The following is a 15,427-nucleotide window of genomic DNA, read 5'->3' on the forward strand; positions in this document are numbered from 1 at the left end:
AGTGTATAGTCAAGTGTGCCAAATTTTATTGAAATCGGTTCAGATTTAGATATAGCTCCCATATATATCTTTCGCCCGATATGGACTAATAGGGTCCCAGAAGCCAGAGTTTTACCCCAATTTGGTTGAAATTTTGCACTAGGAGTACAATTAGTGGTGTAGTCAAGTGTGCCAAATTTTATTGAAATCGGTTCAGATTTAGATATAGATCCCATATATATCGTTCACCCGATTTACACTCATATGACCACATTGACCAATCTTTTACTCCGATTTAATTGAAATTTTGCAGAGTACGTAGAATTAGCATTGTAGCTATGCGTGCCACATTTGGTTAAAATCTGTTCAGATTTAGATATAGCTCCCATATATATGTTTTTCTGATTCCGACAAAAATGGTCAAAATACCAACATTTTCCTTGTAAAATCGCCACTGCTGAGTCGAAAACTGGTAAAAATGACTCTAATTTTCTTAAAGTTTTAATGCATATATATCGAGCGATAAATCATAAATAAAGTTTTGCGAAGTTTCCTTAAAAATGCTTCAGATTTAAATGTTTCCCATATTTTTTTACTAACATTGTTTTCCACCGTAGTGCATTAGCCAACTTAAATTTTGAGTCTATAGATTTTGTAGAAGCCTATCAAATTCTGTCCATATCGAGTGCTATTTAAATGTATGTATTTGGGACAAACCTTTATATATAGCCCCCAACACATTTGACGGATGTGATATGGTAATTTAGATCTACAAAGTGGTGCAGGGTATAATATAGTCGGCCCCGCCCGACTTTAGACTTTCCTTACTTGTTTTCTTATCGTTAAGTGATTCGGCTTTAAAATGAGTATTTTTATACACGCTCCAAAAAAATCGCTTCTGTAACATAACCCCAAACACATTTTGCTTCAAGCATATATATTTGCAGGATTGGTCCAAACAAAATATTGTTTGTATTGTTCAAACTTATTATGTTTCACCTTAGGGTATACATTGGTAGTGAAAAATTTTAATGAAATTTTCTTTGTGTGGATATATTTTTAGGGCGCCAATTGGTTACTTCCATTATTTTACGTGCAGCATACTCTTTAGGCCTCTCTTTCTAAACACATATATGTTTATAGGCTATTTCTAAGTTAATATATATTTGCATCCAAGCATATTATATTTACAAACATTTTATGTCCCAAACATAATATGTTCTAACATATTAACATATACGTCCCAAACATGTTATGCTAGTTTATGAACATTATATGATTGCACATAAAAATATTATGTTAAAAAATTTGAGTTCCAAACATATAATTGTTACACCCAAATATACGAAAAACAGTCTTTTTCGTCCATGTATGAAAGAAAATTTTGTTTGAGTAAGATAAACTTGGCATTAATAATTTTGAAAAATTCTTCAAAACTCGTCTTTAAATTGGTTGATTTTTGTATCTTTACTAGATAGCAAGACAGCGTTTAAAAAAAGAGATTTGTTCAACACTTTATCTTACTTGAAACAAGGCATATTTTCTACTTGAAGTCGAAACTGAATGTGGAAAATTGAATGGTCGTTAACATGGTTGTAAAAGAATTTGATAGAAGTTGTAGAAAAAAAAGGCAAACGGAATGAATTCGAATTGTTTCTAGTATTAAATACGTATACCGTAAATTTGAAAGAGAATTGTGTCTTAAAAATATCCTTACTCGCCGCTGTTCAGCACGAAATAAATACTAAAATCATTCCTGTAAAGATATTTTGAACCGGGCTTGCTTTTCATTCAGCAAAAAAAAAAAAAACTTTGAATTAAACTTGACTTCAAGTCCTTAATATAAAATGTTGAAAATCATCTCTTATTTCGGAATACGGATTAGCTTTATAGCCACGTTACAATAAGTAAAAGATGCCCGTACTATAGTTACTTATTAAGTGTTAATAAAATACCAATAATAAGTGTGCACAAATTTCCAAATATTCAGAAGATTGTGCTGACATATTAACGATCGATCTTTTGGTTTTTGCAAAATTCTAGTTTTTTAGATGTTTTTTTTCTACATTTAAGACAAGAGATATTCTTCACTTACCCTCTACTCTTCCAAGAAAATGTTATCACGAAATCGATTTTAAAAGTGAATATTATATAATCAATTCCGACAAGTTCAATAAATACTTAGTGAAAAGTTTTATCAATTCTTATATCCAAAATAACAATAAAGACCTTTTGTTTCGCTACAGATGGCAACATTCAATAGGTAAAGAAGCCTACTTCTTCCAGTTCTACTGTGAGGCTTCTGTTTGATTTTGTTTTACTTCTGGTCTTGCCTGCTATTGCTGCGTGTCATGAAACATAGCCGCAATCAGGTTTCTGTTTCTCATTGTGGATTTCTTCATGAAATGTAATTCAGGTTTTGACTTCTTGCAAAACTTGTGTCATATAATTTTATTTTAATTCCATCTTGCTGTTCTTGTTGCTGTTTCTTCATTTCTTCATTGTTGATACCTAGGTGGGTATCTTTGGGCTGCTAATTTGGTTGCTCCTACATTCGGTTTGTGGTGATTGGTAACTAACTGGCTGTTTGGATGACTGCTTGGATTACTACTGTATGTGATCGTTATTATTAGATTTGCTGTTGGTATCGATGCTTCTATCCCAAATGTGGGTGGTTTGCGGGAGGAGTTCGACGGGTAGTACACGTTTTGCATTGGAATTGAAATTGGTAACACACCCGCTTTTACTGAATGCGAACGTGTCTGTGATAATTTTCAAGCAACGTCGAACCTAAGCCGACAGTCATGGATGTTGAAGAAATGTTAAAGCTAGAGCACCAGCAGCGTCCAATCTTCTCTGCTGCTGCGGTGTCGTCAGAGCAAAGTAATGAGTAAAATCGAACAAGCCTAGTAGCAGCAGCGAAAGTCCATTGAATTGTTGTTATTTCTTTTTTTTACGAAGCTAATGAAAATGGCATTGTGGGGCGAAGGGGATAATATTGCACATTTATTGCATAATTATGATTGGTTTTCATTGTTCAATACTAATGGTGAACATTCACAAAATTTGGAGCTCATCTAAGTGAATTTGTGGTTATTTTTTCGTAATAAAAATTTGAAATTAACCAAAATTGTAACAAGCTACCCAGTCAGTAAATAACGTCAAGTCATCTACCCAAGTCTCAGCAACAGTGTGTCCCGTAGTCGATACCACGCATTGAGAAATCGATATGATAGCCATTAATATTGTGTTTGTAACACATTTAAATATTGATTTTTTTTTAATTTGTAGAGGTTGTTAATTCGTTTCGAGAAGTACACAGACGAAAAAGACTGTTTTTCATATGTTTGGGGGTAAAAATTATATGTTTTGAACTCAAATTTTTTAACACCATATTTTTAAGTGCAAGCATATAATGTTCATAAACTAGCATAACATGTTATATTAATATGTTAGGTTAAAGTGGCAGCCCGATTAAGATTCAGGCTCACTTAGACTATTCAGTCCATTGTGATATGTTAGAACATATTATGTTTGGGACATAAACCGTTTGTAATATGCTTAGATGCAAACATATATTATGTTTAATAATATATAATATATGTTTGCATATAATATATGTTTGCATCTAAGCATATTATTTGGAAATAGCCTATAAACATATATGTGTTTAGAAAGATAGACCTAGAGAGTATGCTGCAAGTAAAATAATGGAAGTAACCAATTGGCACCTTAAAAATATATCCACACAAAGAAAATTTCATAAAAATTTTTTACTACAAGTGTATGCCCTAAGGTGAAACATAATATGTTTGAACAATACAAACAATATTTTGTTTGGACCAACCCTGAAAATATATATGCTTGAAGTAAAATGTGTTTGGGGTATATGTTACAGAAGCGATTTTTTGCGAAAATTTATTGAACTAAGTGCAACTTTCATGAATTTCCTCTGCACCCATTCAATTCGGTTCACATTAGTTGCGGTGTATGGTACAATACTCCAATTTGGACCTAACATAATAATCAGTGATGCGCATCAGGGATGGAAAATACAATTTTTAAGAAAGTACAAAGAAGGTATTTTTTAATCGAAAAGGTACTTTTTACTAAATTTCAACAAAAATTCCACTGGAAGATTATTGTCAAAAATTGTCAAGAAAATAAAATTTTGACAAAATTTTCTATAGAAATAAAGTTTTGACAAAAATTTCTATAAAAATAAAATTTTGACAAAATTTTCTATATAAATAAAATTTTGACAAAATATTCTATAGAAATAAAATTTTGCAACAATTTTTTTTGCAAAAAAATTTTATACAAATAAAATTTTGCAAAAATTTTCTATAAAAATAAAATTTTGACAAAATTTCCTAAAGACATAAAATTTTTACAAAATTTTCTATAGAAATAAAATTTTTACAAAATTTTCTATTGAACTAAAATTTTGATAAAATGTCCTATAGAAATAACATTTTACAAAAATTGTATAAAGAAAGAAATTTTTGAGAAAATTTTCTACCGAAATAAAAAATCGATAATATAGAATCGCATGCTTTTTTTGACTAAAACATTCTTGAAATTCAATAAAATCGTGTTTTTTTACAATGGCTTTTACAAAATCGAGATTTTCTTCCCCCATGAACTTGTCTGTTTTGCCAAATTTGTAAAAGACTATTAGCAAATAAGGTTGATAAAGACTTTCTCAAAATATTTTAATATCAAAAAAAATTTCTACACAAAAGGTACTAAATCATTCGCGGGGGTGCTACGGTACTGACGGGGGTGAAAAAGTATTGAAAAAAGTACTATAGTACTGCATTTTCCATCCCTGATGCGCATTCGAGACTTTTTTATGGTACGACTTTTTTAGTGTACCGTAATATATATATATATATATATATATACAATGATATAATGGTTATATAATATGGTTATTTTTATGTGTATGGAAACGTAAAAAAGTTGTCCAAAATGTTTGGGAAGACAGCATTTTCGGATTTCAACATCCTCATCAGTTCCCTTTTTTGGACGATCTACACATTTCAATTATTAGAGTATATTGTTCAAGAGTTCTTCTCTTGCAAAGAACACACTGAAAAAAAAGCACGCCCGGTTCCAAAGATTTTGTCTTTACTTTAAAAAATTTGGTATTGATTCCGAGCCAAAGACGCGGAGAATACAAAAAACTTTTGAATAAGGAAAAAACTTTATATTAGAGAAATGCGTCTTCTGGCTAAGCAAAATTTGCATTCGTATTTTAATAACATGAAATCTTTGACCTCACGACAATATTTTTTTCAGTGCAAGCTTTAAATAATCCAATATGTCAAAAAAGGAATACAGCAGAGAACTGCAACCGGTAGCTTTTTATACCCTCCATCATAGGATGGGGGTATATTAACTTTGTCATTCCGTTTGTAACACATCGAAATATTGCTCTAAGACCCCATAAAGTATATATATTCTGGGTCGTGGTGAAATTCTGAGTCGATCTAAGCATGTCCGTCCGTCCGTCCGTCCGTCCGTCCGTCCGTCCGTCTGTTGAAATCACGCTAACTTCCGAACGAAACAAGCTATCGACTTGAAACTTGGCACAAGTAGTTGTTATCGATGTAGGTCGGATGGTATTGAAAATGGGCCATATCGGTCCACTTTTACGTATAGCCCCCATATAAAGGGACCCTCAGATTTGGCTTGTGGAGCCTCTAAAAGAAGCATATTTCATCCGATCCGGCTGAAATTTGGTATATGGTGTTGGTATATGGTCTCTAACAACCATGCAAAAATTGGTCCACATCGGTCCATAATTATATATAGCCCCCATATAAACCGATCCCCAGATTTGGGTTGCGGAGCCTAAAAGAGGAGCAAATTTCATCCGATCCGGCTGAAATTTGTTACATGGTGTTGGTATATGGTCTCTAACAACCGCGCAAAAATTGGTTCACATCGGTCCATAATTATATATAGCCCCCATATAAACCGATCCCCAGATTTGGCTTGCCGAGCCTCAAAGAGAAGAAAATTTCATCCGATCCGGCTGAAATTTGGTATATGGTGTTGGTATATGGTCTCTAACAACCATGCAAAAATTGGTCCATATCGGTCCTTAATTATATATAGCCCCCATATAAACCGATCCCCAGATTTCGCTTGTGGAGCCTCTAAGAGAAGCATATTTCATCCGATCCGGCTGAAATTTGGTACATGGTGTTGGTATATGGTCTCTAACAATCATGCAAAAATTGGTCCACATCGGTCCATAATTATATATAGCGCCCATATAAACCGATCCCCAGATTTGGGTTGCGGAGCCTCAAAGAGAAGCAAATTTCATCCGATCCGCCTGAAATTTGGTACATTATATTGGTATATGGTCTCTAACAACCATGCAAAAATTGGTCCACATCGGTTCATAATTATATATAGCCCCCATATAAACCGATCCCCAGATTTGGCTTGCGAAGTCTCCAACAGAAGCAAATTTCATCCAATCCGGTTGTAATTTGGAACATGGTGTTAGTATATGATCTTTAACAACCGTGGCAGAATTGGTCCATATCGGTCCATAATTATATATAGCCCCCATATAAAACGTTCTCCAGATTTGACCTCCAGAGCCTCTTGGAGGAGCAAAATTCATCCGATCCGGTTCAAATTAGGAACGTGGTGTTAGTATATGGTCGCTAACAACCATACCAAAATTTATCCAATGACACAAAAATTGGTCCATATCGGTTCATAATCATGGTTGCCACTAGAGCCAAAAATAATCTACCAAATTTTTATTTCTATAGAAAATTTTGTCAAAATTTTATTTCTAGAGAAAATTTTGTTAAAATTTTATTCGGTTCATAATAAAATTTTCATCATTGTCAGAATTTTATTTCTATAAAAAATTTTGTCAAAATTTTATTTATATAGAAAATTTTGTTCAAATTTTATTCGGTTCATAATCATGGTTGCCACTCGAGCCAAAAATAATCTACCAAGATTTTATTTCTATAGAAAATTGTTTTAAAATTTTATTTCTGTAGAAATTTTTGTCAAAATTTTCTTTCTATAGAAAATTTTGTCAAAATTTTTATTTCTATAGAAAATTTTGTGAAAATTTTATTTCTATCGAAAATTTTGTTAAAATTTTATTTCTACTTTTTCAAACTGAATTATATACGTATTGGATCGATCTTTTTTGATTTAATATATACCACGTATGGACTTACATACAATTTAGAAGATGGTGTTAGGAGGTTTTAAGATACCTTGCCATCGGCAAGCGTTACCGCAACTTAGGTCATTCGATTGTGGATGGCAGTGTTTAGAAGAAGTTTCTAAGCAATCCATGATGGAGGGTACATAAGCTTCGGCCTGGCCGAACTTACGGCCGTATATACTTGTTTCGTATTGCAATCTTACCCAGCAAAATGACGGTGGCAGTTAGTATGTTAAGACACCAATTACCATGCGATCTTTTACATTGATACAAATGCGAGAATAAAAACACCAATAGTATATAACAATGTTCGTATGCAGTGTCTTGCAATCTTAAACCAATCGACATCGTAACAACGCTCGGTAAACAAAAAACGAGGTTGGCACTTAAATGTGATTGCACTCAACAACAACAATTACTAGCAGTTCGCATTAGCTCAAGAGAATTGAGAGAGTACCAAATAATAGAATACCAAAGTGCTGAGATATGGGTAACCAATTTGTGTGATTGCTTTACTACACTGTTAGAAAAATATGTTTTTCATATGTTCCGATATAAACAAAATGTGTTTCGGGCACAATTTTTAAACACAATATATTTAAGTGCAAACATGTAATGTTCCTCAACTAACTCTAAATGTTTGGGACACATATGTTAGTATGCTAGAATATATTATGTTTGGGGCATGAATGTTTCATAAAACTAATATGTGTGAATGTAAACATATATACATTTACAAATTTCGAGTAAACATATTTATGTTGTGATATTTTATTCAGAGAGCGGCAGAGAGAGAGAGAGACATACTATAGAGAAAGAAATAGAGATGGAAACCGGGAGGGTTGACGAATGATATCAACATAACACAGCGAGAGAATCAAATGAGAGCAACTTGTGTGAAACCGCTTGTATGTTGTTTCGGAAAACTGTTTTATGACAAGGCCAAAAATTTGATATGCTTAAGTCTAAATATTATTTAATTTATTAGAATTTATACTCTTTTTAGAGTTGGGACAGTAAAATGAAAAAAGGAGGAAACAGTGAAAAATTAAACAGTAAAATCTATAAAAAAGTTTAGTTCCCCTTTATTAATAAGTAGTCCAAGAAGATTTGACGGACACCTTCAAATATAAAAGCGGACATTAAGTTCGAGTTTTGCAGCTACAATAATTGAAAAAGTTTATTTTCTTTAAAATGAATTATTAAAGAAAAGTAAAAGGCAAAATAGGGTCATTTTAGAGCAATAATGCCAACTTAATACCGGCCTTAAAGGTAAAAATGAAATTAAGTACAAAACACGATAAGTTTTAAATGCATTTAAAATGGTCTTAAATGCTAGTAAAAAACTGTACACGCTTAAATAAATTTATGTGTATATTATAAAATTATTTATGTATGTTTATACTCGACTCCACGTTCTTCTTTTGTTAGAGTTTTTGAATTCCTTCCAAAATTTCAAACTTTTATACCAAAAAGAGTTTTTTATTACAAAATTGTTATTTTTCCAATAAAAAAAAATAATATTTTATCCAAAAGCTCAGTCCATTTCGTTTATATCAAGCACTGTTTCTGACTGTAAATCTTTAATAACCCACATTTCGAAGTTTCATTATAAAAATTTAATATAGTATAAATATAAATGTGTAAATTAAAAAAAATTGGTGTATGGTCGCAGGGATTGAACCCACGACCCTTTGCATGAAAGGCGGACATGCTAACCATTGCTCCACGTGGCACATAAATGTGTGTTTCTGTTAAATAATGTTTTGTTTGCATCGGCTCATGGGCGCTGCAGACTATGCTACATAAATATAACTTATAACGGTAATTGTCTATTGATGGCCATAACAGCTACGTAGCCCAGTGGATAGTGTGATGGCTTACAAACTTTATGGTCCTCGGTTCGATTCTCCGTCCAGGAGAATGGTAAAATTTTAAAAATTTATAAAATTAAATAATTTCTTCAACATTATTTGTATTACAGAAAAAGAGGCCAAGAACTAAAAAAATTCTTGGAAATGAAAATTATGTGAGGGAATGACCACAATCTTCTTTGGGGAGAATTCTTCCAAGCATATAATATTTTTGGGCTCAAAATGCTTCCAAACATACAATATCTTCACATAAAACAAACATATTAATGTTTCCGCAGTATCCAATAATATATATGCTTCCTGCAAAATATGTTTGGAACATATGTTAGAGAAGCGATTTTTTTGAGGGTGTACCAGTGCTGCCGCTACTACTTCAATCGAAGTATTTTGCTTCATTTTCACAAAATTTACTTCATCACTCCTTCTTCCAAAAATCTGCTTCACTTTTTGTTCTGCTTCAAATTTTAAAATTTTTCCCCATATTACCTAATTGTTTTTCCTATTCCATTAATTACGATGAACATAGCGGTTTTAATCATTGAATTATTAACCGATGTATACCAATTTTTGCATAGTTGTTAGAGACCATATACTTACACCATGTACCAAATTTCAGCCGGATTGGATGAAATTTGGTTCTCTTAGAGGCTCCGCAAGCCAAATCGGGGGATCAGTTAATATGGGGGCTACATATAATAATGAACCGATGTGGACCAATTTTTGCATGGTTGTTAGAGATCATATGCTGAAACCATGTACCAAATTTCAGCTGGATCGGATGAAATTTGCTTCTCTTAGAATCCCCGCGAGCCAAATTTAATGGTCCGTTTATATGGGGGCTATACGTAAAAGTGGACCGATATGGCCCATTTGCAATACCATCCGACCTACATCAATAACAACTGCTTGTGCCAAGTTTCAAGTCGATAGCTTCTTTCGTTCGGAAGTTAGCGTGATTTCAACAGACGGATGGGCGGACATGGTCAGATCGACTCAGAATTTCACCACGACCCAGAATATATACACCCAGAGAAGGAATATGATCACCTCAAACATGTTTTAAGAGCAAAATGTTATTTTTGGGTGGTGACCATGTAACATGGTTTTCGCAACCATGTTATTTTCTCGGAAATCATGTATCTGATTTCGGCAAGCAGTTTATATTTGACGATAAAATAACATTTTAGTGACAAACATGTTACATGGTCACCATACAAAAATAACATTTTGCTCTTGAAACATGTTTGAGGTGATCATATTCCTTCTCTGCGTGTACTTTATGGGGTCTTAGAGCAATATTTCGATGTGTTACAAACGGAATGACAAAGTTAATATATCCCCATCTTATGGTGGAGGGTATAATAAATTGAATTCTATTGTTTTGTTTTCAAAAATGTATGCTACTTCAATTTTATTCAATCTACTCCACTTTTTTCCAAAATCTACTTCACTCAATTTTTCACTAGCGGCAGCACTGTTTACTACGGTGTTTTCGAGAGACCATCACTCATACTAACAAACACAGACAGACGTCGGTTGCATTGGATATTGGTGGTTGAATTTTTTTACCAATTGGTGTTTTAAGATTGCAAATGTTGGTGTTTACTAAATACACTGGTCGGTTGCGGTAGATCGCAGCCGTTCTCTAGAATACGTAGTCATAATATAGAAAAACTTCAAAAATAGTTTAAATACTTGTATTGAAGTTGTATTGAAACTAAGAAAACATTTTTTGCTTTGAAGTATCTGTTATAATATGAATTTTTAAATTGACATTTATTTGTAAGTTAAAAGGTATATATCGCAAAAAGAGAGTGAAAGTTCTATAACTGTGATATGTATCCTAATTTTACATAAGCCCTAGATTAAAAAGGCGGTATCTTTGGCTACACTGAAAAAATAATTACGTGATATTACAAATTATGCAACCTAAATTTAAGGATGCGCAATTTACAAAATATTTAGGACACATTTCTTTACAATAATGGAAATTAAATTAAAATAAAGTTTGTATTCTGTGCATCAAAAAAGAAAAATTGTCATTAAGTTTAGGACAGAAATTTTGGAAACTTGCGTCCCTCCGTTAAAGTCGTATGTCTTTGAACTAAGGAACATTTTCCTCAAACACATTTTGATTTAAAGACATCGTAATTTTATGGATCCTAGATTTAAGCCCATACCGAGCCGGGCCGGTAAAAAATATCTTTATTTTAAAGAAGCCGCATATCTGGCTCGGAATCAATACCAATATCCTTAAGGAAATGTCAAAATTTTTGGATCCAAGTAAACTTTGAGTGTAGGAATCAATACCACAATCCCTAAGAATCGTTGAATTCAAGTAAAATTTTTGTTTGAGTGTGATACATTTTGAAAACTATGGAACATCCTTTCTACTATCGCAACCTTGACAATCTAACATTAATAGTTTTCTTAATTAAAGACAGAAATTGAAACAACTAAATAATTGAAATGTACCTGACGAATATTTGATTTGATTTTTAATGCCCTAATTAATTTATCAAAGATTCATGTTCTGCCGCCGCATCGATATTTTGCGAATTTTTAAATAGACTTTGAGAGTGAATAGAATTTCCACTTAATTCATCTGTGATGTGTTCATTCACAGTTTACCCTGAAGCGAAACTAATTTTGTCATTTCATTATTTTGCCATTAATTAAAAATTTGTGATGGCCGTACACGTTTAAATACCATATCGGTTTGCTGTTGTTTTGCATTGAAATTAAAAACTTGATGGTGTTTTTGTTGCTTGACTCCGTTGTACTTACCGCACATTTTGCCGAGCTCTACGTAGTGTGTTCAGCAGTGAGTATTCAATTAATTCCTCCGAAATGAGTTTCAACAATCTGCAAATAAAAGAAATTAAAGGGAATGTTAAAACAAAGAAAAAAGGGTATTATCATCGGCCATCCTCATCATTGGATCATAGCTGTTTGGACTGAATTTAATTTTAAGAAAAACAATTTGTTTAATTGCCTCCGTTAAAACGGTCATTCGACGGAATGATGGCGTCGGCGATAACAGCAACGACGACGGAGACGGCACACGGACAAGTGGATTTGTTTTCGTCTTTAAAAGGTCTCATTACCATTGTTACGTTTGACTTGAGTTTCATTCGCATTCTTAGCAATGGACTGTGGTTTGCGTATTCCGGCCATTAAGGTTGTAAATATCCATGTTTATGTTTGATACGTAACAAGCAGATGGCAAATAATTTGTAAATTACGTTTTCAAATATGCACTACACAATTGTTATTATCTGTAAATGACAATTCAATGCAAAGTCAAGATGTTAAACATTAAAAAATTATCCAAATTGATGTAGCCATAAGAGCTAAGTGGACAATATTGATCTCGAGTATGTTTTATTGAGAAGTTTTATTTATCTCTTTTGTTTCTTTGTTGTTCTAACTAAAAGGCGAAAACTACATAAGGAAGAGGACGAAAAAAGAAATCACACAGAAAAAATATTGTCGTGAGGCCAAAGAGTTCATGTCCTTAAAATACGAATGCGAATTTTGCTTATCACAGCAAACGCATTTCTCTGATATTTATTTTTTTTTTTCCAAAAGTCGATAATCTTTTCAATGAAGTCGTTTTGGCCTTAAAGTTCAGTCATTCGGTCTAACAATGGGTATCTTTACATGAAATAAAGTTTTGTTTGACTAAGGCCAAACTTCAGACTTTAATAAGTCTGAACATTTTTGTCAAAACTAATGAAATCGTCTTAAAATTTGTTGGCTTTTATCGTGTATCTTGATTACAAAGCAAGAAAACGTTCAAAAAGAGGAGATGTCTGTCAACACTTTATTTTAAATACGCGTTTTACTTGAAATATAGCACAATTTCGAGTCTGAATTTGGAAATTTAAGTTTTTGTCAATACTTTTTACGCAAAACTGAACTTTAAAAGGAATGTGTCATTCATGTGTCATGGATAGCATGCCCGCCTTGCATGGATCATGGATTCATTCCCAGTTTCCAACAAACTCCAAAAAAATTTTCATCGGTGGATTATGTTATATAAATACTCATTATACCCTAAACCACATAGTGGTCAGGGTATAATAAGTTTGATCTGCCAAAAAATGTGCTTACCAGAAATATTGATTTTAGACCCCATAAAATATATACCGATCGACTCAGAATCACCTCCTTAGTCGATCTAGCGCTTGGTCCGTCTGTCCATATATAACCGATTTGGATGAAATTTGCTACAGGGAGTTTCTTGGGCATAAGGACGAACGCTATTGAATTTGGAAGAAATCGGATCAAATTTAGATATAGCTCCCATATATATGTATCGCCCGATTTCGACAAATGGGGTCACGTTGCACTTTTTTACTAACCGATCGTCGTCAAATTTAGCGCAAAATAATCTTCTGCATCACCCTTTAAGTCTGCGAAATTTCATCGAAATCGGTTCAGATTCAGATATAGCTCCCATATATAAGTATCGCCCGATTTTGCCAAATTAGGTCATAAAACTCTTATTTGTCAACCGATCTTACTCAAAGTTGGCTACATGTAATCCTCTATAGCACTAACTATATGTGCAAAAATTCATCGAAATCGGTTCAGATTTAGCCATAGCTCCCATATATATGTACCGCCCGATTTTCCCAAATTTGGCCATAGAACCCATATTTATTTTCCGATCTTACTCAAAGTTGGCTAGGTCCAGTCCTCTGTAGTACTAACGGTATGTGCAAAATTTCATCGAAATCGGTTCAGATGTAGATATAGCTCACATATATGTATTGCCCGATTTTGAAAAATTTGTCCCTAATAACTTTTTGTTTGACCATAAAGGCCTCATTTCTTAACTGATCTTACTCAATTTTTTTTTGTGATATTAATCAAACCCGCAAAATATTATGCAAATTGGTTTAGATTTACATATAGCTTCCATATATATGCATCGCTCGATTTTCCCAAATTTGGCCATAATACTCTTATTTATTAACCAATGTTACTCAAATTTCAAATTTTGATATACTAGGCGATCGTATTTATACGTACTTTTAGCACTTTAATAAGAATATTGCTCGATTTTTACAAATTTGGATTTATTACCCACACTACTTTTCTCTTTTTTAACAATGAGCTTAATATTAGTACCATACTAACCCCGTAGGTGCAATATCAACTACAGCCAGTGTTGCTAGAACTAGGGGAAATTTCCTATATGTAGTTTTTTCTAATATTTAGCGTCTTGTAAGAAGTAGGGCCACAATGTAGGGACATTTTCACTCAGCACAATTTGTAATAATTTTTACATTTTGGTGACTGTAGAGGAGGAAATTAGAACCCGCAAGGCTTGATCTTTGACAAATTGTGGCAACAACAGTTACCACTCGTGCCAAAAAAAATCTAACAAAATTTGAAGATTACCACAAATTACCACAAATTTACCAAACAAATATTTCTATAGAAATTTTTGTCAAAACTTTATTCCTGTAGAAAATTTTGTCAACATTTTATTGCTATAGAAAATTTTGTCAAAATTGTATTTGTATAGAATTTTTTTTTTTCAAAATATTATTTATATAAACAATTTTCTCAAAATCTTATTTCTATGGAAATTTTCCCAAAATTTTATTTCTATAGAATTTATTATCAAAATTTTATTTCTATAGAAAAATTTCTCAAAAAATGTTGTTTATAGAAACTTTTCTCAAAATTTTATTTCTATAGAGATTTAACCAATAAAATTACTATTTTTGGTAGAATTCTACCAACTGTGGCAACCGTGGTGGTAATACAAATTTTTTTTCTATGTTATATACGTTGCATTTTCATGTTTTAAGGTAATAAAGTACTAAGCAACATTTTTATTTTGTAAAATTTGTTTAAACTTAACGAAAAATATTGTAGGGAAAATTGTTTGGGAATGTATGGGAAAGTAGGGAACTTTTTTTGTTCTTGTAGGGTAAACCGAACATTTTCCCTGGCAACACTGACGATGAGCTATAGTCAGATTGAGACAAAGTACCCATAAACATGTACCCCTTAATTTTCTTAAATATGCAACTGCGGTTTATCTCCCAGACCTATATCAATGTTACCCCACAAATGCTTACGATTACTAATTCAGTAATGGTGGTTTAGGGTATGATATAGTCGGCCCCGCCCGACTTTCTACTTTACTTACTTGTTTTTGATAATATAAATACTCATTTTTGATAATCAATGTATTCTCATACAAACGAAATGAACTTTCAAAAATAGAGAAACCCCATATTCATTCGAATTCGAACGACTGCCTTTCTTTCGAAGGGGTTTTCGTTCGATATACAGGAATAGGGCATATATTTAAATTAATACCCTGTTCCTAAAT

At 32.7% G+C, this 15,427-nt stretch overlaps 1 protein-coding gene across 8 annotated transcripts in view; it reads right to left on the reverse strand.

Moving 5' to 3' along the window:
* The window catches only part of Gfat1 (Glutamine:fructose-6-phosphate aminotransferase 1), a 104,112-nt gene that overhangs the window by 62,538 nt on the left and 26,147 nt on the right, over positions 1 to 15,427 (reverse strand). For all 8 annotated transcript variants that reach the window (XM_075290973.1, XM_075290968.1, XM_075290970.1 and 5 more), the window contains exon 2: positions 11,857 to 11,934. In XM_075290973.1, the coding sequence (XP_075147088.1) occupies positions 11,857 to 11,863 (7 nt within the window). In that variant the 5' untranslated portion in view covers positions 11,864 to 11,934. The remainder of the gene's footprint in view (positions 1 to 11,856; positions 11,935 to 15,427) is intronic.

This window comes from Haematobia irritans, chromosome 1 (assembly GCF_050003625.1).
Source record: "Haematobia irritans isolate KBUSLIRL chromosome 1, ASM5000362v1, whole genome shotgun sequence".
NCBI classification, from domain to species: Eukaryota; Metazoa; Arthropoda; class Insecta; order Diptera; family Muscidae; genus Haematobia; species Haematobia irritans.